The sequence below is a fragment of the Symphalangus syndactylus genome, chromosome 5 (genome assembly GCF_028878055.3).
Source record: "Symphalangus syndactylus isolate Jambi chromosome 5, NHGRI_mSymSyn1-v2.1_pri, whole genome shotgun sequence".
NCBI lineage: Eukaryota > Metazoa > Chordata > Mammalia > Primates > Hylobatidae > Symphalangus > Symphalangus syndactylus.
In genome coordinates, this window is record NC_072427.2 from 80,401,045 (window position 1) to 80,425,532 (window position 24,488).

General features: G+C 40.8%; 1 protein-coding gene across 4 annotated transcripts in view; it reads left to right on the top strand.

Annotated features, from left to right (window-relative positions):
- The window catches only part of PKP2 (plakophilin 2), a 109,825-nt gene extending 85,345 nt beyond the window's left edge, over window positions 1-24,480 (top strand). For 3 of the 4 annotated variants that reach the window (XM_055280164.2, XM_055280165.2, XM_055280163.2), the window contains 4 exons: window positions 12,298-12,451; window positions 18,879-19,068; window positions 22,497-22,584; window positions 22,736-24,480. In XM_055280164.2, coding sequence (XP_055136139.2) covers window positions 12,298-12,451; window positions 18,879-19,068; window positions 22,497-22,584; window positions 22,736-22,804 — 501 coding nt within the window. In that variant the 3' untranslated portion in view covers window positions 22,805-24,480. The remainder of the gene's footprint in view (window positions 1-12,297; window positions 12,452-18,878; window positions 19,069-22,496; window positions 22,585-22,735) is intronic. The other variant, XM_063639211.1, reaches the window with a different exon arrangement.
- Window positions 24,481-24,488: the final 8 nt, after the last annotated feature.

Here is a 24,488-nt window from a genome sequence, read left to right on the forward strand (position 1 = left end):
CTTTGAAGCCCCCACTGGTGTTTAAGAGACAACAAGTTTACTAGCAACACTGACTTCCTTGTAGAGATTGGAGGCCATAATTTGCAGATTGGTTCTTCTGCGAATGCATTGTTCGCCCTAGCAATATTTGGTAGACAAGTATAAAATCAGAAAAGAAAAAAGTTAAATGAACCCTATATTGCAGTTTTGATGGGTGAGAGAAAAATAAACCAAACTGACAAGATTGTTGAAAGTACTGGAATTTTTTTTTTTTTTTTTTTTTTAAGACAGAGTCTCACTCTGTCACCCAGGGTGGAGTCCAGTGGCACGATCTCGGCTCACTGCAACCTCCGCCTCTCGGGTTCAAGTGATTCTCCTACCTCAGCCTCCCGAGTAGCTGAGATTACAGGCGCCCACCACCATGCTCAGCTAATTTTTTGTATTTTTAGTAGAGACGGGGTTTCACCATGTTGGCCAGGCTGGTCTTGAACTCCTGACCTCAGGTGATCTGCCTTCCTCAGCCTCCCAAAGTGCTGGGATTACAGGCTTGAGCCATAGTGCCCAGCATGGAAAGATAATATTTAATGTGATGGTTCGTGCACCATAGTCTAAATAAGAAATTTAAGACGGGAGAGAGTTGATAACTTGAGGTGTAAGGAATGAAGGTTGGGTAAAGGGACTGAAGTTCTTGATGAGGCTGAAGAAACATGGTAGGAGGGAGGGAGGGAGGGAGAGCAAGGAGCACGGGAAGCTGTGTTCAGAGCCTGACATTGCTGAGTTTGTTTTCAGAGGCAACATGTCTCTGAGTGAACACAGGCTCTGTGTTACCATGGAAGTGAGTGGCTGATGTATGGAAGAGATGAAAGTCAGGGACTGTGAGGAAGTCTAGGAACTGCGAGGTAATAATTTTGATGAGGTATATGAAGAGGAGGTGGAGAAGGCTGTGAACTGGGCTCCAAAGCCTCCAGCGAATGTTGAGGAAAGAACAATAGGCCTTGTGATAGCAAAGAAAATGCTGTGGGGGGTGATAGAGCTGGACAGTGGCGACTCAGAAGAGCAGGACTTACGCATTTGAGGGAACACGGAATAGTGTAGAAGCGCAGCTGGGAAGAGAGAGGAGTGCCGAACGTCCCTCCTGGCCCAGGATGCAGGAGTAGTGTCCAGTGGTCTCCTCCTTGGATGGCTACAGGGGAAGGATTCTTCTCAGAGGAGAGCAAATAGTCTAACAGAATGTTCTGCAAATTAATGAAAGACAAATTTTAATTTGTTTATAATAGAACAAACATTATAAAATAGTAATTAAATTCCTTTGAGTCATGGACACTTTGAGAGTCTAATAAAAGTTATATTTTAATAACTCATAAACAGAGTATTGCAATTGCATCTAAGCAATTACATGTTTTCTTCCTCCTTATTTTTTTTTTCCCAAGATGAGGTCTTGCTTTGTCACCCAGGCTGGAGTGCAGTGGTGCAATCATGGCTCACTGCAGCCTTGACCACCAGGGTTCAAGTGATTCTCTCCCACCTCAGCCCCCCAAGAAGCTAGAACCACAGGCACATACCACAACACCCAGCTAAATTTTTTTATCATTTGTAGAGACAGGGTCTCACTATGTTGCCCAGGCTGGTCTCAAACTCCTGGCCTCAAGCGATCCTCCTGCCTCAGCCTCCCAAAGTGCTGGAATTACAGGCATGAGCCACCAGGCCCAGCTTCTTCCTACTATTTTTAATACTGAAAAAAAAGATACTGACTAAATTATAAAAACAGTAAGACATGACAATTATTTGTTTCATTACATATTAAGCAGGCTCAGTTTAAAGTAAGTTGATTAGCATTAAAGTCATATCTGAAGGCCCAAAATGAACTTGAAATGATTCTACTTCCCAGTGTTTATACATTTTCTCCCACTGATCTGATAATCCCGTTCCTAAAATCCAGACATCCATATGAGAGTTCACAAGAGGTCCTTATGGCTTAGTCCATTTGTTTGGTTGTTTGTTTGGGGGTTTTGTTTAGTTTAGTTTTTTGCTTTGGTTTTGTTTACGTTTTTGTTTTATGTTTGTTTGTTTGGTCACTATTGGGCTAATACCATTATTTAGATTTATAACCTTCAATCTTGTGATGAATTGGTTTTGAAAACTGCAGGCTACATTTTTTTATTTCTCTAGTAAGCTCCTGGAAGTCAAGATAGTTTATATTTTCAAAAATAAAATTCTCACCTTCAGACTGACTGTGCCCATGATAGTTTACAGCTACAACCAGGAATAACAAATGTAAGGACTGCAATCAAGTTAACATGGATTTGACCGAATATACATCCAAACTTATAAGTGGGTTACAGAAAGTCAATTGGCAAGTCATTTGTATGGAAATAGTGATGAGTTTTCCCATTTAAAAGTTAATAATGGCCAGGCATGGTGGCTCACGCCTGTAATCCCAACACTTTGGGAGGCCGAAGCAGGTGGATCACTTGAGGTCAGGAGTTCAAGACCAGCCTGGCTAACATGGTGAAACCCCATCTCTACTAAAAATACAAAAAATTAGCTGGGCATGGTGGTGGGCGCCTGTAGTCCCAGCTACTCAGGAGACTGAGGCAGGAGAATCGCTTGAACCCAGGAGGCAGAGGTTGCAGTGAGCCGAGATCACGCCACTGCACTCCAGCCTGGGTGACAGAGCGAGACTCTGTCTCAAAAAAAAAAAAAAAAAGAAATGAGTAAATTAATTAGTGTGTGTAAATTGCCAAAACTTGAACAAGAAGAAACAGAAAAGATGACTAATCATCAACCAGTAAATAAACTGAAATAATGAAAGACATCTCCCTTAAAGATTTTTTTCTCAGCTCAGTTAGCTTTCTGGGTGAACACAGATTCCATGTCACCGTGGAAGTGAGTGGCAGATGTACAGCAATGTGGGTTGAGCATCCCTAATCCAAATTTTCAAAATCTGAAATGCTCCAAAATCCAAAACCTTTTTAGCACCAGCATGACACCATGCGTTGAAAATGTTATACCTACCTTATGTGATGAGTCACAGTCAAAACGCAGGCACACAATACAGTTTACTCAGCATCCCCAAGCAGAAAAAAAAAAAACAAAAAACCCTCCCAGCTCCCTTCAGCTGTAATATATCTTTTCCACATACACCCAGTTTCCCCCACGCAAGCAAGCACACCTACAAAGGATAGTAAAATGGCATGTGTGCAGGCCAGGCATGCTGATGGCAGGTTTCCCACAATGCCCCACATGGAGCCAAGACCTACCTGCATGACTCACCTGTGTTTGCTTGCTTACTCTCTTTGCTCTGTGGTGTAAAGATACTGTTGAAAATGACAAAATGGCCTGCAGATACCTCTCAGGGTAACTGATAAAAAGAGGAAGCATTTATGTTTACCTCTAGCACAGAAAGCCAAGCTGTTGGAGAAACTGGACAGGAGTATATGAAACATCCATATATGACCTGAAGAAACAGAAGGATACACCGTTGAAGTTCTATGCTGAAACTGATTCACAGAAGTTAGTGAAGATTAGAAAACTGCATAAAGCCAAACATGAAGATCTCGATCGTGTATTGAAAGTGCGGATCTGTCCACGTCACAGTGAACATATGGCACATAATGGTGTGCTGACCATGAAACAAGCAAAGGTCAATGATGAACTGAAAATTAAAAGGAACTGTGAATAATCAATAGGCTGGTTGCAGAAATTTAAGAAAAGACACAGCATTACATTTTTAAAGATTTGTGATGATAAAGCATCTGCTGATCACAAAGCAGTGAAGAAATTCATTGAGTTTGCCAGAGTCATGGGTAATGAAAATCTGAAGCCCAAACAAGTCTATAATGCTGATGAAACTTCACTGTTTTGGCATCATTGCCTCAGAAAGACACTGACTACAGCTGATGAGACGGCACCTACTAGAATTAAAGCTGCCAAGAACAGAATATGCTGGGATGTGCTAATGCATCAGGCACACATAAGTGGGGTGATAGATAAAAGCTTGTGTCCTCACTGATTTCAAGGAGTGAATTTCTTACCAGTCTGTTATTATGCTAACAAAAAGACATGGAGCACCGGGGACATCTTTTTTGACTGGTTTCACAAACATTTGGTACCAAGTGGCTCGTGCTTGCTGCAGGGAGACTCAACTGGATGATGACTGCAAAGATTTTGTTATTACATGACAACTGTTCTGCTCATCTCTCAGCTGAAATTCTCATTTAAAAAATGTTTATTCTATGTACTTTCCCCCAAATGTGACTTCATCAATTTAGCCATGTGACCAGAGTATCCTTAGATCAATAAAGAGTAGATTAAAAAAACACTTTTCTTGAATAGCATGCTAGCTACCAGCAGTGTGCAGAGGTGTGGGTGTGAGAAAGTGTTCAAAAGGAGTTTAGCCTGAGGATGCTCTGTATGCTGTTGCCATTGCTTGAAACAGGTGTGCATGACTGGCACAACTCTGGCCTACAACTATGTCCATTGGTAATGAAGTCACCAGATGGTGACTTTGAAGGATTATATATGTCAAGTGAGAAAAAAAATGATGGCTGAACTCCTTACCTTTGCAAAAAAGTAGACCTTCACAGTCCATCAGTAAGCTGGAAGAAGTGAATACTAAAGAAGTTTCTAACATTGATAACAAGGCTCCGCTTGTTCATTCATTGACCAACGGTGAAATGGCCAAAATGATTCTGAATAAGGTAATTGTGGTAATAGTGATATTGTTAACACTGCAGAAAAAGTGCCTGTAGATAACAGGGTGAAATTGTGTGATGGGCTTATTGAAGAACTAGAGCAGCAGGCATTCATAACAGAACAACTCATGTCTATTTATAAAATCAAAGAGAGACTGCTAAAATAAGAGCCATTGTTGAGATGGGGGCCAAGAGGGCCCATTAGAAGCAGCTGCAGTCCACAGCACAGAGAGGAATGAAAGCATCAAGTGAATTCAGCACCTTCAACTCAAATATCCAGGTTCTTGCATTGGGACTGACTGGACAATCATCCTGACCCAGAGAGAATAAAGAAAAGCAGAGTGGGTCAGTGGCCCACCCAGGAGCCTCATGGAGCCAAAGGAACCCCCACCCCCAGCAAAGGGAAGCGGTGACTGATTGTGCGACCCGCCCAGGAAACCATGCTTCTCCCACAGATCTTTGCAACTTGTGGATCAGGAGATCCCCTCATGAGCCCACGCTACCAGGGCCTTGGGTCCAATAAACAAGAGCTGTGTGGAGTCTCAGCACAGGTACACACAGAGACAAGAGTTTTACATACTCCGGCCCCAGAATTTCCAGCAAGGTGACAGATCCCTTTGTACATTCCCCTAGGAGGGGGGCTGAATCCAGAGAGCCAAGCAGCATTGTTCTGCGGGCCCCACTTCCACAGCACCTCACAAGTTAAGTCCCACTGTCTTGGAATTCCAGCCAGCCAGTGGCAACACAATGAGCCTGCCTGAAACAGGATGGAGTTCCCTGGGGGAGGGATGGCTACCATTTCTGTGGTTTGGTCAACTGCACATTCCAGCCTGCCAGCTCCAAAGAGTCTGGGTGGTCCAGATGAGGAAGGGATACCCCCAACACAGCACAGCTGCTGTGCCAGATTGTGCCCAAACTGCTTTAAAGTGGGACCCTGATCCATTCCTCCTCACTGGGCAGGGCCTCCCTGTGGGGGGCCTTCAGTCACTCCAGCCAGGCTTATATGGACAGAGAGCTCTGATCTCTCCCTGGGATGCAGCTCCTGGCAGGAGGAGAGGCCGCCATCTCTGTGGCTCAGTCAACTGAGCTGTTCCAGCTTGCCCACTCTAGAGAGTCTGGACAGTCCGGATGAGGAAGGGTCCTCCCTAACACAGCACACCTGCTCTATAGCCAGACTGCTTCTTTAAGCGGGTCCCTAATTCCATTCTTCCTGACTGGGTGACACTTTTCAATAAGGGTCTCCAGAACATCTCTGAAAGGAGCATTTGGGCCAGCAGCAGGTCAGTACCCACCCTGGGATGGAGTGTCCAGAGGAAGGAGCAGGCTGCCGTCTTTGCTGCTTCACAGCCTTCACTGTTGATACCTCCAAGTACAGGAAAAGCAGAGGCAACTAAGGTCTGGAGCAGACCCCCAACAAACCACAGCAGCCCTGTGGTTGCTAACAGTCAGTAGCTTGACTGTGAAAAGAAAAAAAAAACAGAAAACAACAACATCAACAAAAAAGACCCCACAGAAACCCCTTCGGAAGTCAGCAGCCTCAAAGGTCGAAGGTAGATAAGCCCACAAAGATGAGAAAGAATCAATGCAAAAACGCTGAAAACTCAAAAAGGCAGAGTGCCTCTTCTCCTCCAGGTGAATGCAACACCTCTCCAGCAAGGCCTCGGAACTGCGATGAGGCTGAGATTGCTGAGTTGACAGAAGTAGGCTTCAGAAGGTGGGAAATAACAAACTTCACTGAGATAAAGGAGCATGTCGTAACCCAATGCAAAGAAGCTAAGAATCATGATAAAACAATACAGGAGCTGATAACCAGAATAGCCAGTTTAGAGAGGAACATAACTGACTGGATGGAGCTGAAAAATATAACATGAGAACTTCACAGTGCAATCACAAGTATCAACAGCAGAATAGATCAAGTGGAGGAAAGGATCTCAGAGCTTGAAGACTATCTTTCTGAAATAAGACAGGCAGACAAGAATAGAGAAAAATGAATGAAAAGGAATGAACAAAACCTCCAAGAAACGTAGGATTATGTAAAGAGACAGAACCTACGACTGATTGGGGTACCTGAAAGAGACAGGGAGAACAGAACCAAGTTGGAAAACATACTTTAGGGTATCATCCAGTAGAATTTTCTCAACCTAGCAAGACAGCCCAACATTCAAATTCAGGAAATGGAGAGAACCCCGGTAGGATACTTCATGAGAAGATTATCTCCAAGACACATACTTAATCAGATTCTAGGTCAAAATGAAAGAATAAATGTTAAGGGCAGCCAGAGAGAAAGGCCAGGTCACCTACAAAGGTAAGCCCGTCAGACTAACAGCAGACTTCTCAGTAGAAACCCTACAAGCCAGAAGAGATTGGAGGCCAATATTTAAAATTCTTAAAGAAAAGAATTTCCAACCCAGAATTTCATTTTCAGCCAAACTAAGCTTCATAAACAAAAGAGAAATAAGATCCTTTTCAGACAAGCAAATGTTGAGGGAATTCGTCAATACCAGGCCTACCATGCAAAGCTCCTGAAGGAAGCACTAAATATGGAAAGGAAAAACCATTACCAGTGACACTATGAAGCAACCACATAAACAGGTCTGCAAAATAACGAGTTAGCATCATGATGACAGGATCAAATTCACACATAACAATACTAGCCTTAAATGTAAATGGGATAAATGCACCAATTAAAAGACACAAAGTGGCAAACTGGATAAAGAGCCAACCCCCATTGGTGTGCTGTCTTCAAGAGACCATTTCACATGCAAAGACACACTTAGGCTCAACATAAAGGGATGGTGGAAAATTTACCAAGCAAATGGAAAACAGAAAAAAGCAAGGGTTGCAATCCTAGTTCTGACAAAACAGACTTTACACCAACAAAGATCAAAAAAAGACAAAGAAGGGCATTACATAATGGTAAAGGGTTCAATTCAACAAGAAGAGCTAACTCAGCTCTGGATCAAGCGGACCTGATAGATATCTACAGAACTCTCCACCAAAAAACAACAGAATATTCATTCTTCTTCTCACCCTACGGCACTTACTCAAAACTTGTTCACATAATCAGAAGTAAAACATTCCTTAGCAAATGCAAAAGAACCAAAATCATAAGCAACCATCTCTCAGACAATGGTGCAACCAAATCAGAACTCAAGATTAAGAAATTCACTCAAAACCACACAAGTACGTAGAAATTGAACAGCCTGCCCCTGAATTACTTGTGGATAAATAACGAAATTAAGGCAGAAGTCAAGAAGTTGTTGGAAATTAATGAGAACAAAGAGACAGTATACCAGAATCTCTGGGACACAGCTAAAGCAGTGTTAAGAGGGAAATTTGTAACACTAAATGCCCAGATCAATAAGCTAGAAAGATCTCAAGGTAACGACCTAACATCACAACTAAAAGAACTAGAGCAAACAAACCCCAAGGCAAGAAATAGCCAAGATCAGAGTGGAACTGAAGGAGATACAGACACACACACACACACACACACACACACACACACAGAAAAAAACCCTTCAAAAAATCAAATTCAGAAGCTGTTTTTTTTTGAAAAAACTAATAAAATGATCTGCTAGCTAGACTAATAGAAAAGAGCGAAGAATCAAATAACACAATCAGAAATGATAAGTGGGATATCACCACTGACCCCACAGAAATACATACAATCATCAGAGAATACTATGAATACCTCTCTGCACATAAACTAGAAAAGCATGGATAAACTCCTGGACATATACACCTTCCCAAGACTGAACCAAGAAGAAATTGAATCCCTTAATAGACCAATAATGAGTTCTAAAATTGAGGTAGTAGTAAATAGCCTACCAACCACAAAAAAACCCAGGACCAGACAGATTTACAGCTGAATTCTGCCAGAGGTACAAAGAAGAGCGGGTACCATTTCTACTGAAACTGTTCCAAAAAATTGAAAAGGAGGGACTCCTCCCTAACTCATTGTATGAGACCAGCATCATCCTGATACCAAAACCTGGCAGAGACACAACAAAAAAAGAAAACTTCAGGCCAATATCCCTGGTCAACATAGATACAAAAATCCTCAGTAAAATACTGGCAGATTGAATCTAGCAGCATATCAAAAAGCTTATCCACCCACCATCAAGTGGGTTTCATCCCCGGGATGCAAGGTTGGTTCAACATTCGCAAATCAATAAACGTGATTCATCACATAAACAGAACTACAGACAAAAACCACATGATCTCAATAGACGCAGAAAAGGCCTTTGATAAAATTCGACATCCCTTCATGGTAAAAGCTCTCAATAAACTACTGCCCAATGTAATTTATAGATTCAGTGCTATCCCCATTAAACTACCATTGACATTCTTCACAGAATTGGAAAAAACTATTTTAAAATTCATATGGAATTGAAAAAGAGCCGAATAGCCAAGACAGTCCTAAGCAAAAAGATCAAAACTAGAGGCATCATGCTACCTGACTTCAAACTGTATTACAAGGCTACCATAACCAAAACAGCATGGCACTGGTACAAAAAGCAGACACATAGATCAATGGAATTGAATAGAGAACTCAGAAATAAGACTGCACACCTACAACAATCTGATCTTCAACAAACCTGACAAAAGCAAGCAATGGGGAAAGAATTCCCTATTTAATAAACGGTGCTGGGAGAACTGGCTAGTCATGTGCAGAAAATTGAAACTGGACTCCTTCCTTATACCTTATACAAAAATTAACTCAAGATGGATTAAAGACTTAAATGTAAAACCCAAAACTATAAAAACCCTAGAAGAAAATCTAGGCAATACCATTCAGGACATAGACACCAGCAAAGATTTCATGACAAAAACACCAAAAGCAATAGCAATGAAAGCAAAAATTGACAAATGGGATACAGTCAAACTAAAGAGCTTCTGCACAGCAAAAGAAACTATCATCAGAGTGAACAGACAACCTACAGAATGGGAGAAAATGTTTACAATCTATCTTCCTGACAAAGGTCTAATATCCAGAGTCTACAAGGAACCTAAACAAATTTACAAGACAAAAAAAAAAACCCCATTAAAAAGTGGACAAAGGACATGAACAGACTCTTCTCAAAAGAAGACATACATGTGGTTAACAAACTTGTGAAAAAAAGCTCAACATCGCTGATCATTAGAAAAATGCAAATCAAAACCACAGTGAGACACCATCTCATGCCAGTCAGAATGGTGATTATTAAAAAGTCAAAAAAACAACAGATGCTGGCAAGGTTGTAGAGAAAAAAGAACGCTTTTCCACCATTGGTGGGAGTGCAAATTAGTTCAACCGTTGTGGAGAACAGTGTGGCAATTTCTCAAAGATCTAGAGGCAGAAATACCATTTGACCCAGCAATTCCATTATTGGGTATATACCCAAAGGAATATAAATCATTCTCATATAAAGATACATGCATGTGTATGTTCATTGCAGCACTATTCACAATAGCAAAGACATGGAATCAACCGAAATGCCCATCAGTGATAGACTGAATAAAGAAAATGTCATACATACACACCATGGAATACTGTGCAGCCATAAAAAGGAACGAGATCATGTCCTTTGCAGGGACATGGATGGAGCTGGAAGCTATTATCCTTGGCAAACTCATGTAGGAACAGAAAGCCAGCCAAGCACCACTTGGCCTCACTTGTAAGTGGGAGCTGAACAGTGGGAACACATGGATACTTGGTGGGGAACAACACACACTGGGGCCTGTTGGGGTTTGGGGGATGAGGGAGAGCATCACCGGAAGAATAGCTAATGGGTGCTGGGCTTAATACCTAGGTGATGGGATGATCTGTGCAGCAAACCACCATGGTACACATTAACCTATGTAACAAACCTACACATCCTACACATGTACCCCTGAGCTTAAAAGTTGAAAGAGAAAAAGCCATTGTTAATGAGGCAGATGACTCTATAGGCGACATTTTGCAAAACCATCCAACAGAATGCCTCCTAATCCTTAAAGGACCCAGTTCCTGATCCCTCAATTGCTTTTCATGTTTCTTCTCACCTGAAAACAAAAAATACAGTGGACAGTAACCTTTCCATCAAAACACAGCATGGTAGAGATGGAAAGCCTGCCGTTGTCTGTTGCTGTCTAACAGCTGAGACAGGTATTCTGGTGATGCTACTGTGCTGCTTAGTTACCTGAACACATTATTTTTTTTAACTGTATTAATGGCATATCATATTTTTAACTGTTAAGTACATGTGTAAGAAAATGATTGCTTATCAGTAGTATATGAATTCAGAGTCAGGAATAATGGTGATGCCAAACAACCATAGACTGTCCACATGGGTGGCTGAGTAGTGACACCTTTGCTTTCCAGTGGTTCCTTGTATACAAACTATTTCATGCACAGAATTATTACAATTGGATAAAATGACCTCTAGGCTATAAGTATAAGGTGCATATGAAAGATAAATGAATTTCATATTTAGACTTGGTTCTCATCCCCAAGATATTTCATTATATATTTGCAAATATTCCAAAATCTGAAAAAAACCAAAACACTTCTGGTCTCAAGCATTTCAGTGAAGGGATATTCAATCTGTATGGCTAAATTCTACCAAAAGAAGAGATTACTTGTATTACACAAATAGCTAAAGGAGACAGAGAAAGATTAAATACTACCCAACTAACTTAATGATGTTAGTATAACCTTGATTCTAAGTGAAAAGGGTAGTACAAGAAAAGGAAAAGGGAAATCCGTTTTATTTATAAACACAGATGGAAAAAAATGTTAATAACCTAATTAAATCCAACATTGCATTGTGTTTGTTTGTTTGTTTAGACAGAGTGTTGCTCTGTCACCCAGGCTGGAGCGCAGTGGCATGATCTTGGCTGTCTGCAACCTCTGTCTCCTAGGTTCAAGCGATTCTCCTGCCCCAGCCTCTTGAGTAGCTGGGACTACAGGCATGTGCCACCACACCTGGCTGATATTTTTGTGTTTTTTAGTAGAGACATGGTTTCACCATGTTGTCCAGGCTGGTCTTGAACTCCTGGACTCAGGTGATCAGCCAGCTTTGGCCTCCTGAAGTGCTGAGGTTACAGGTGTGAGCCACCACGCCTGGCCCCAAGATTGCATTTAAAAGTACTGAATAAACATTTTTTATCTAGTAATTGACTTGAAAACCTAATAAGAGTTTAAAGAAAATACCTTTAGACTAGTTTCATCACAGTTCTAATTTTTAAAACATCTTCGGCCGGGCATGGTGGTTCATGCCTGTAATCCCAACACTTTAGGAGGCTGAGGCAGGTGGATCACCTGAGTCAGGAGTTCGAGACCAGCCTGGCCAGCATGGTGAAACACCATCTCTACTAAAAGTACAAAAAAATTAGCTGGGCGTGGTGGCACACACCTGTAATCCGAGCTACTCAGGAGGCTGAGGCAGGAGAATCACTTGAACCTGGGAGGTGGAGGTTGTGGTGAGCTGAGATCGCACCACTGCACTCCAGCCTGGGTAACAGAGAGAGACTTTGTCTCAAAATAAATAAATAAGATAAAAATAAAACATCTTCATCAACCTCTGGTAATCTACAGAAAACTTAATGTTATCGTGAAATCAAATACAATAGCACTTATAAGATATGTCTCACAAAACAGATGCCGACATCAGTGGCTCAGACAGTTGTCCAGAAGGAAAATGGCCTGCAGCACGCCCGAAAGATGCTGCATGTCAGTGACCCAAGTGTGAAAAAGACAGCCATCTCGCTGCTGAGGAATCTGTCCCGGAATCTTTCTCTGCAGAATGAAATTGGTGAGTCGGTATAAGTATCTATGTGTAGTATGTACATGCCGAAGATACAATGCAATGAAATATTGTCTTTATCACCTCCCGTTCACAAAGATGCACTGGAAATGGGAGTAAGGAGTAGGTGATAACCCGGCCTGCCTTTCGTGCTGCCAGATATCACAAACAGGCTTTCTCAGTGGATCTCACCAGAGATTTTTTTAAAAATATCCAACATTTAAAAAAAAATTACTACAAAAGAGAAATTTTAGAGCATACTAATCATTAACCAGATAAGTAATATTGTTGATATTTTTCACTGGGTGGCACCCTCAGTCACACCGTCCAATGAAGTCTTTCTAATCCATATAGTTGTCTTTCAGAATGTTCTCTCTGTGGCTCTCTTAAGCACCAGAATTCTAGAACATTTGAAAAACACATATAGTGGTGGTTTACTTTAGTAGTTTGGCAGTGTGTTGGACTATTAAAAAAATGGATAAACAGGTAATCACAATAAAAAGACAAAAAAGGAGTCATTGAATACAGCAAATTTGGCATCATTTTTTTTTGAGTAACTGTGATGAGACATATTTTGCCTTTGACTATATTATTGACAGAGACGATAATGGTGTTACATTATCAAATAACATAATTTTTTATTTGTTTGCTTATACCAAGAAGTATGTGATAAATGTTTGTTGTATCTAGTAGAAAATTACAAAATGAGATGATAGAAAGATAATGCTAAAATTAAACATGCTTCATAATGCTCTGTAAATCGGTCGTTTCTAACAACTCAAATTCAGTTTTTCACAACATTTCACAAAAATTATAAACAATATTTTGCTTGTTTTAATGGATTAGATTTTTAAATATGCACATATATAGCCCCAGAGGTATTAAAGGCTGCAGTTATGTTTTAGTAATGTCATTTTCAAAGCCAGCCAGCAGCACATTTGACAGGAGGTTTTATACAATGGTTTCATGCTCATTATAAGTAAAGATAGCCTGGAACATTCTCAGTGAATCTGAAAGAGACCTTGCCATGGGCACTCTCAGAATTATTAAAATGCTCTCCCCATGGTCTTTTGTGCTGAACTTCAATAGAGGTGTATTATCCTTTCCCTTTTTTGTTCTTTTCCCAAATGAAAAATTGACTCCATCTTTAAAACACCGCCAAGGTAAGTAACAGCACTATACACATTAAGCATGTACCTTCAGGGCAGAAACGCTGTTGGCCTCAGGTTCTTCAGTCCCCTAAATGTTGGGAAGGTATAGCTGTAGCCACATGGTTTATATTAGATGATTCTGTTGATAAACTTCACTTTAAGGATAACAGAGAAAAGAGGCTTCAGCAAGATAAATGCTATTTTAAAATTCCAAATTGGCTTCATGTCAAATATATAAGTAAAAGGACTTCTCTTAATTCAGAATTTTAATAGCAAGAAATAAGTGAAAGTCAGCTTGAACACATGCTTTGTGTTTCTCATGAGAGCTTTCTAAGCCAGGCAACTTTCCCTGTTCTCACCTGCAATAAAGTTGTTACGTTTTACTTACATCTAGAGAAATAAACTTGAAACTTACATTTTCTCAAAAACTTAAAGACAGGCAGTGGAGCATGGTAACAGAATAACAGATTTCACACAGAAGACCTGGGTTTGTATCTCACAGTGCTATTTTGCCAGTCAAGGCCTTTTTTTTTTTTTTTTTTTTTTTGAGACAGAGTCTCGCTGTCGCCCAGGCTGGAGTGCAGTGGCGCGATCTCGGCTCACTGCAGGCTCCGCCCCCCGGGGTTCACGCCATTCTCCTGCCTCAGCCTCCCGAGTAGCTGGGACTACAGGCGCCCGTCACCTCACCCGGCTAATTTTTTGTATTTTTAGTAGAGACGGGGTTTCACCGTGTTAGCCAGGATGGTCTCGATCTCCTGACCTCGTGATCCGCCCGCCTCGGCCTCCCAAAGTGCTGGGATTACAGGCGTGAGCCAGGCCTTTCATTCCGTAGTTTAACTTATTAAAAGGAGGAAGACTTCTGATAATAGCATCCATTGAGAGCTTACCACATGCACAGTACTGTAATATAATTAACGTGCATCGACTCATTCCCTCAAAACAACCCTGTGACGTAGACATTGTTATCCCACATTGCACCTTAGGGAAAAACAAATAGAAACATTAAGTAGCTTGCTCAGGCCATAGAGCCGTAAAGTAGCAGAACCGGGACTGAAACTACAGCACTCTGGCTTTAGATGAACACTGAGCTCTCCACAGTATGCTGTGTGCCTGAACCACGGTCAAAAGGAAAGTGTTCAGGCCTGTGAGCAGAAGGTATGTCTTACCTGTCAGTCAGGTCCAGGTATTATGATGACATATAATTCAGTGCCTTTTATTGAGTACTTGTCCATTTCAGGAATAATAATCAATGCTGGAAACACAGAAGTAAGTAAGATAATTGGCTTCAAGGAACCCACAACCTCATTTGAAGTTGAGACAGTCACACAATTCATTACAATCAGTATCATAGAGAGATAAATGTGCTTCAAGATGCCACATGAACGCAAATGAAGGCACACAATAAAATTAGGCAGTATTTGTTAATTCCTGATAAACACAACACATATTCGGAAGCTGTGGGGATCAGCAAAAGCAAAAGATGCACGCTCTCTATCTTTTAAGAAGAGTCTAAAGTGGTTAGAGGAAAAAGAGGAAAATATACATGAAAATAACTATTACAAAAAGTTAAAGCACAAGTTCGCATTGACCAAAATATGTACCATAGGACAAGTTCCAGGGGATTTGTCAAATATTAACACCTTTTAAAAATTTTCAATAGATTTTTGGGTACAGGTGGTGTTCAGTTACATGGAAAAGTTATTTAGTGATTATTTCTGAGACGTTGGCGCACCTGTCACCTGAGCAGTATACACTGTACCCAGTGTGTAGTCTTTTATCTCTCACCCCTTCCTACCTTTCCCGCAAGTCCCCAAAATCCATTATATCACTCTTATTCCTTTGCATCCTCATAGCTTAGCTCCCACTTATAAGTGAGAACATACAATATTTGGTTTCCCATTCCTGTGTTATTTCACTTAGAATAATGGTCTCTAATTCCATCCAATTTGCCTCAAAGGCCACATTATGTCTTTCTTTTTAATGGCTGAGTAGTATTTCATGGTGTGTATATACTACGTTTTCTGTATCCACTCGTTGGTTGATGGGCATTTAGGTTGGCTCCATATTTTGCAATTGTGAATTGTGCTGCTATAAACATGCGTGTACAAGTGTGTTTTTCATATAATGACTTCTTTTCCTTTGGGTAGATACCCAGCAGTGGGATTGCTGGATCAAATGGTAATTCTACTTTTAGTTCTTTAAGGAATCTCCATATTGTTTTCCATAGTGGTTGTACTAGTTTACATTCCCACCAGCAGTCTGGAAGTGTTCCCTTTTCACCATATCCATGCCAACATCTATTATATTTTGATTTTTAAATGATGGTCATTCTTGCAGGAGGAAGGTGGTACCTCATTGTGCTTTTAATTTGCATTTCCATGATAATTAGTGATGTTGAGCATTTTCTCATATGTTTGAGGCATATCAAATAATTTTTCATATGCCATTTGTATATCTTGTTTTGAGAATTGTCTATTCGTATCCTTAGCCCACTTTTTGATGGAATTATTTGGCTTTTTTCTTGCTTTTTTGAGTTCCTTGTAGATTCCGGATATTAGTCCTTTGTCGAATGCAGTTTGTGAATATTTTCTCCCACTCTGTGGGGTGTCTACTCTGCTGATTATTTCTTTTGCTGTGCAGAAGCTTTTTAGTTTAATTGGATCCCATTTACTTATTTTTGGTTTTGTTGCATTTGCTTCTGGGTTCTTGGTCATGAACTCTTTGCCTAAGCCAATGTCTAGAAGAGTTTTTCCAGTGTTATCTTCTAGAATTTTTATGGTTTCAGGTCTCGGATTTAATCTTTGATCCATCTTGAGTTGATTTTTGTATGAAGTGAGAGATGAGGATCCAGCTTTATTCTTCTACATGTGGCTTGCCAATTATCCCAGCACCATTTGTTGAATATGTTGAACAGGGTGGCCTTTCCCCACTTAACGTTTTTGTTTGCTTTGTCAAAGATCAGTTGGCTGTAAGTATTTGGCTTTATTTCTGGGTTCTCTATTCTGTTCCATTGGTCTATGTGTCTTTTTTATTTTCCATAGCCTAATTGTGAAAGTGGCGTGTCTATTTTTTTAATACCTTTCTTGTTAGTACAAAAAAAAAAAGCCAAACTCAAACTTAAAACCAAGAAGTTATATATATATTAGAAAAGTACATTTAAAATAGTTTATTTCTCTTTTAAAAATAGTAGGCCAGGTGCAGTGGCTCACGCCTGTAATCCCAGCACTTTGGGAGGCTGAGGCGGGCAGATCACCTGAGGTCAGGAGTTCGAGACCAGCCTCAACATGGAGAAACCCCGTCTCTACTAAAATATATATATATACAAAAAATTAGCCGGGCGTGGTGGTGCATACCTGTAATCCCAGCTACTCGGGAGGCTGAGGCAGGAGAATTGCTTGAACCTGGGAGGCGGAGGTTGTGGTGAGACGAGATCGCGCCATTGCACTCCAGCCTGGGCAACAAGAGTGAAACTCCGTCTCAAAAGAAAAAAAAAAATAGTAGTATTACTTATGTATTGGAAAAACCTTGGGAAGCAAAGATTATTCATTTATTATTTATTTACTTATTTAATTTTACTTTTTTAAATAGCGACAGGGTCTCATTATATTTTCCAGACTGGTCTCAAACTCCTGGGCTCAAGTGATCCTCCTGCCTCGGCCTTCTAAAGTGCCGGGATTACAGACATGAGCTACCTTGCCTGGCCTTAAAAATGATTTTACCTCTGCCAGGCGCGGTAGCTCACGCCTGTAGTCCCAGCACTTTGGGAGGCCCAGGTGGGCGGATCACAAGGTCAGGAGATCAAGACCATCCTGGCTAACGAGGTGAAACCCCATCTCTACCAAAAATACAAAAAATTAGCCAGGCGTAGTGGCAGACGCCTGTAGTCCCAGCTACTCGGGAGGCTGAGGCAGGAGAATGGTGTGAACCCGGGAGGCGGAGCTTGCAGTGAGCCGAGATCGCGCCACTGCACTCCAGCCTGGGCGACAGAGCAAGACTCCGTTTCAAAACAACAAAAAAAAGATTTTAGTTCACTATTAATATTGTTGTAGAAAAACAGCTCCTATTAACATTTTTCCTCAGGTTTCTTATGTGGGTTTTTTGGTACTATTATGCATTCTTTTTTTTTTTTTTTTTTTTTTTTTTTTTTTTTTTTTTTTGAGGCGGGGTCTCTCTCTGTTGCCCAGGCTGGAGAATAGTAGCATGATCTCTGCCTGCTGCAACTTCTGCCTCCCAAGCTCAAGCAATTCTTGTGCCTCAGCCTCCTGAGAAGCAGGGACTACAGGCACAGGCATGTGCCACTACACCCAGCTAATTTTTTGTATTTTTAATAGAGATGGGGTTTCACCATGTTAGCCAGGCTGGTCTTGAACTCCTGACCTTAAGTGATCCACCCACCTCCCAAAGTGCTGGGATTACAGGTGTGAGCCACCGAACCTGGCCAATAATATTTTGTATTATTTATATAAATATACTGATTTTTCACATACATTATTAACATAATTATTTTCTTTTTAATATACATGCTTCATAGATAGGTTTTGTGATGAATAGTAGTCTTTGCAGGGGTGTTTTAGTTAATCATATTCCTATTATAGGGATATTCAGGCTTTTTAGTTTTTCATTTACATGTAGTACTGTCATAAAGATCTCTGTAGAAAGCTTTTTTCATTTTCAAAGTGATATTTTTAAGATGTATTCCTAGACATGGAATTACCAAATTGAAGAAGATGAAAATGTTTTAAGTTCTTGACATTTCTGCCAAATTACATTCTGAAAAGATTTTCAATGTACTGAGCACAGAGTATCCTCTTTTCAAATATTTTGAAAAATTTGTTATTAGGGAACTTACATCTTTCCATGTGTTGTTAACCAGCTGTGTTTCTTTTTAAGAATGTTCTTGGCCAGGCGCGGTGTCTCACGCCTGTAATCCCAGCACTTTGGGAGGCCAAGGGGGGCGGATCACGAGGTCAGGAGATCGAGACCATCCTGGCTAACGTGGTGAAACCCCGTCTCTACTGAAAACACACAAAAAAAAAAAAATTAGCCGGGCTTGGTGGCGGGTGCCTGTAGTCCCAACTACTCGGGAGGCTGAGGCAGGAGAATGGCGTGAACCCGGGAGGCAGAGCTTGCGGTGAGCCAAGATGGCACCACTGCACTCCAGCCTGGGCAACAGAGCAAGATTCCATCTCAAAAAAAAAAAATGTTCTTTACCCAAAATGTGTTGGGATCTTAGGATTAAGAAACAATCTTTTTAATCAAGTGTTCTTTTTTTTTTCATTTTGTAGCCAAAGAAACTCTCCCTGATTTGGTTTCCATCATTCCTGACACAGTCCCAAGTACTGATCTTCTCATTGAAACTACAGCCTCTGCCTGTTACACATTGAACAACGTAATCCAGAACAGTTACCAGAATGCACGGGACCTTCTAAACACCGGGGGCATCCAGAAAATTATGGCCATTAGTGCAGGCGATGCGTAAGTCCTTCAGCTTCTGCCCATCAGCTGCCTCCCTTTGCCCTCACCAGCCTGCGTGTAAATAATCCGGTTGTGAATGTGTAGTCATGACCATCATGTGCAACATGGCGGCAAACAGGACGTAAAGCCAGGCCAGATCATCTGGTCAGCCCTCAGTGATCAGCCAAGGAAAGAACTGAATCCACCACACCACATGCTTGTCCCTTCTCTTCTAAAGTATCGAGAGAGGGTCAGACTCCAGAGCTTCTCTTGGTTGTGCATTCCAGCATTGTATTGGCCTAATGAATTAGTTTCCCAAGCCACAGCTGTGATTTAATAACAGCAGAATGTAGGCAAAGCAGGAGTCCTCTGAATAGGCAAGTGCCCTTTTCCTCACTTCCATCTTAGGAGGGGATGTCACACCAGGTGGCTTAGAAGAAGCAGTGATGGGCTGGGCACAGCAGCTCATGCCTGTAATCCCAGCACTTTGGGAGGCCCAAGCAGATGGATCACTTGAGGTCAGAAGTTCGAGACCAGCCTGGCCAACATGGCAAAACCCTGTCTCTAGTAAAAATACAAAAATTAGCTGGGTGTGGTGGTGCGTGCCTGTAATTCCAGCTACTTGGAAGACTGAGGCTTGAGAATCGCTTGAGCCCAGGAGGCAGAGGTTCCAGTGAGCCGTGATCATGCCGCTGCACTCCAGCCTGGTTGACAGAGTGAGATTCTGTCTCAAAAAAGAAAAAAAAAAAAAAGCAGCAGCAGCAGTGATGGCACAGGAGAAGCAGTGGTGGGGATAGCCTAATGAGAAAGTCTTGCTTTCACAGTGTTTTCTCTATCTTATCTCTTCCGCATCTTATTCCCTTTTGAGAATAGAAGGTCCAATGCATGTCATTCCACATCCATGTTCCTGTTTTCAACTTTTCCCTATTAAAAAAAAAAAGGAGGAGAATGAAAAACCTTGTGTTAACCAAATTATTTACTATCAGTTAATTTAGAGTGATGAGATTGGAAAGGGGCATGAAGATTATCTTTTTCTCTTTATACAATTCTGAATTGTTTGACTTATTACAAATACATATGTTACTTTTGTAAATAACCAAACAAGAAAAGAAAAGGCTATGATATCCTAGTTTTAATGAGTTGCAAAACAGATGACTTCACCTGTACTGAAGAAATGTGTGCTTGGCTGTACAGGGATATACATGTTACCTCTACTGCAGTCCCACCCAATCTAGGCCCCTTCTGCTCTGCAGCCCCACTCTGCAGTGCACACAAGGAAGGAAGACTGCGTTCGGAGTCAGATTAAAATAAGCCCTGAGCACTGGCTGGGGGGTCAGTTCCCCAAGAATATTCACCTATCCCCAGAGGCTGGCAGGTAGTATTAGAGTTGCTCAGTCTTTGTGGAAAGAGTGAATTACTGCTGCAAAACAGAAATGACAACTCTTCCAAATAGTCATCCAAACTCCCAAGCAAATCACCATAAGATAGTATGATGCTCATTATTTGAGTATTCAGACATGACAATTGTTGCACATGGGAATATGCAATTACTTTTGGAAACTTCTGGTAGCTTAGCAAGATAGGGGGTGAGCTACTCTGTTAACTTGTTTATTGCCCTGAGTGTCCACTTGTGAGTTCTCACATGCCCTGTCTCAAAAACAAAAGTTAACGAGGAGCTTCTTGCCAGTGGTGTCTGCTGCTCTTTCCTCACTAGAGTGTTATATATCTGACCTGGGCTAGCCTGGGAACTAATTATCATTTATAACATTACATCTTTGAATGAAAGAGTACCAAGTATCAAACAACCAACTTATAAACAAACATTATGAATATAACAGCCTTGCAATTTAATAACTTTTTACAGTTTTGAATATTAGAGACCCATCACTTTGATGGATTTATTTGCCCTCCAGTTATTACCAAGTGATTCTGAAAAGTCCAGGGGTACTGACAAGTCTGTGAAGTGCTGATTTGACTGCTCCTCCCTGCCAGGCTAGTGTGGAAGAGAAAGGCTTCTCACTCTTGAAGGAACACACCATGCCCTTCTCCATACATCTTTGCACTCTCTAGTTTTGGTTTTATGTTTATAAATGCCTATGATATGGGGGAAAAAAATCTTTGTTTAAGGAAAACAATCAGCCATGTGCTAATCAGGTGATAGAAGAGAAAGAGATCTAAGGCGGCACTGATCTAAGCCAGAGGTGGGACATTTAGGATAAATTTAAAAGCAGAACATGGGCTGGGCACAGTGGCTCACGTCTGTAATCCCAGCACTATGAGAGGCCGAGGCAGGCGGATAATGAAGTCAGGAGATCGAGACCACCCTGGCTAATACAGCGAAACCCCGTCTCTACTAAAAATACAAAAAATTAGCCTGGCGTGGTGGCATGCGCCTGTAGTCCCAGCTACTTCGGAGGCTGAGGCAGGAGAATCGCTTGAACCTGGGAGGCAGAGGTTGCAGTGAGCTGAGATCGCGCCACTGCACTCCAGCCTGGGTGACGGAGCAAGACTCCATCTCAAAAAAAAAAAACAAAAAAAAAGCAGAATATGAAATACTAAGTACAGTTCAAATGCAGTGGTGACTTGGATTTATAGCAGGAACAAGTTTTCCATTTGTTCTATACAGAAACATAAAGAGATTTTGAAACTGCTTTAACAAGGGCTGCCACAAGAATTTCTTTTATTGACTTGAAAAATTACTTTACTCCTACATTCATGATGTCACAAAATCGTATGTATTTTTCAGTCGTGGTTTCATGCATTTTTATTCTATAAACATACATTATAAGTATACAAATATAGACTATATTCTATAAATAATTCAAGGATTTATAACGGATCTAAAGATACATTCCTTATAAATATCAGGGATTTTTCTGTATAAACTACTTGTTTATTTATTATTATTATTATTTTGAGACAGAGTCTAGCTCTGTCACCAGGCTGGAGTACAGTGGCGCGATCTCGGCTCACTGCAACCTTTGGCTCACTGCAACCTCCGCCTCCCGGGTTCAAATGATTCTTCTGCCTCAGCCTCCCGAGTAGCTGGGATTACAGGCACACACTGCCACGCCCAGCTAGATTTTGTATTTTTAGTAGAGACGGGGTTTCACCATGTTGGCCAGGATGGTCTCGATCTCCTGACCTCGTGATCTACCCACCTCGGCCTCCCAAAAGTGCTGGGATTACAGGCGTGAGCCACCCCGCCTGGCCTATAAACTATTTATTTATTAGCACTGTGCTAGTGGTTTAAAAAGAAAACAAAAACAAATATGGTCCCCGCCTTCCAGGCTTGCTGCCTAATTGTCTGGTCACCGAGTGGCCTGACTTCATGGACGGCTGCTGGGGAGTAGCAGTTGAGGAGCGAAGAGGTCTTGCAGAACGCCCACAGGCAGCATCCAGAAGCCTCACTCATTCTCCCTGATCTCAGAATGTCCTTTTCTTTTCAGCTATGCCTCCAACAAAGCAAGTAAAGCTGCCTCCGTCCTCCTGTATTCTCTGTGGGCACACACGGAACTGCATCATGCCTACAAGAAGGTAAGAACATGAACAAGGGATGTGTCATAGTAAACAGAGCCAGGTAATAATGGCCCACTTGACTTGACCCTGGTAAGAAATCACTAAAAGACTCCATTTTCTTCTGTGCCAGTTTTGTTACCTTTCACGTTTCTGTTTGCTTATTCCAAAGGCTCAGTTTAAGAAGACAGATTTTGTCAACAGCCGGACTGCCAAAGCCTACCACTCCCTTAAAGACTGAGGAAAATGACAAAGTATTCTCAGCTGCAGAAATCCCCATAGGAAAACACCTATTTTTCTACTACCCAGCCCAAGAAACCTCAAAAGCATGCCTTGTTTCTATCTTTTTCTATTTCCATGGTCCCCTGAATCCAGAAAACAAATAGAACATAATTGTATGAGTCTTCCAGAAGACTTTTGCAAGTTTGCCACCAGTAGATACTGGCCACAGGCGCTACAAATAGTAGTCTTTGATATTAGGGCTTATGGTGCATGGCCTCCTGGAACCAAAATGTGAATTCATGTGGAAGGGACATTAATCCAATAAATAAAGAAAGAAGCTGTTGCATTACTGGGATTTTAAAAGTTTGATTTACATTTATATTCCTTTTCCGATTCCCACGTTTTGTCACTCCTGTGCACATTGCTTCGCCATTGGGCCACCAGTGTATTGTTCTGCAGTGTTGAAACAGAACGGAAATGACAAGAAATATCTGCAGTTATCCAGGAGAAAGTATGATGGCAAAATTATTGGTTTCTTTCTTTACTTTGTGCTTGTTTTTATCCCCTCAGGTTTTTTTTCTCTGATTTTTAAATAAACTTAAGAAATTTAGATTACAGAGTATGCATGACTGTAAGAAAAAGAAATTGAGAGGAAGTGATCATAGCAAATTAAAGAAGTCTTTTCCTCCCAGAACTTAAAATAAAAAATAAATAAATAAATAAATAAAATCTTTTCCACAGAGAAAGGCAACTATGATTATAAAATTTAACGTTCCCCCAGACACTGAGTGAATGAGATTTTTCTCAGGAAATACTTCACCTATAACAACGCCGTTAAATCCAAATCTCTTCTAAAACGATGACATTCTATGTAATGCCTTTCCTGGACTTTTTTGGCCACTGCCCTGGACTAGTGAAAGAATGGACTCTATCTTTATCTGCAAGAGGAACTAAGGCCTTCTATCAGATTGCCGGGCCAGCCTGGGGCACTGAAAATACAGCTCATGTTAATGAGTTACGTTATCCACCAGCCCAGCCTTGCCCAGCATTTAAGAAATATCACAGAGCCGCTAGATCTCATGTGATCTTCTTCAAGCCATTATTTTAACTCAAGAAAACTCTAGAGAAAAAAAAGTGAAGAAGTCGTGTTGAAGAAGATATAAGAATGTGTCAAGACCATCCAGAAATGATATGAGAAATACTGATATTTTAAATGGTGACATCATCCAGCGAAATGAATCTACATTAAATGTTGTTTTAACTGCGCTATGATTAAAACCATTCATATAGAGTTAGTCTTTACAACTACTATTCTGTTGTTGTTGTTGTTTTTTAATCTGACAACATTTGTCCTAAGTAAGATAAGCAAAAAAATTATTCAACTCCTTTTGGCAAGACAAGTGTAATAGAAAATAAATTTTGAATGTGTACTTAAGTCTTTATTATATTTGAAACAATTTTTTTTGAATTTTAAAAGCTGAATGAAGACAAGCTTACTAACCTAGTTCAAAATGAAATTATTTAGATATCAATTTTTAAAATACTGGAGAGAATTTATATATCTTTTTCCAGAGTTATGATAAGCATTTGGAGTGCATTTATTCCTCCAGATAATAAATGTGTGTTCAGAACTTTTTGTGTTTTTTAAGGCACTAATAAAGCCTTCGATAATATTAAATACAAAATGAGACAAAAGTAGTGTT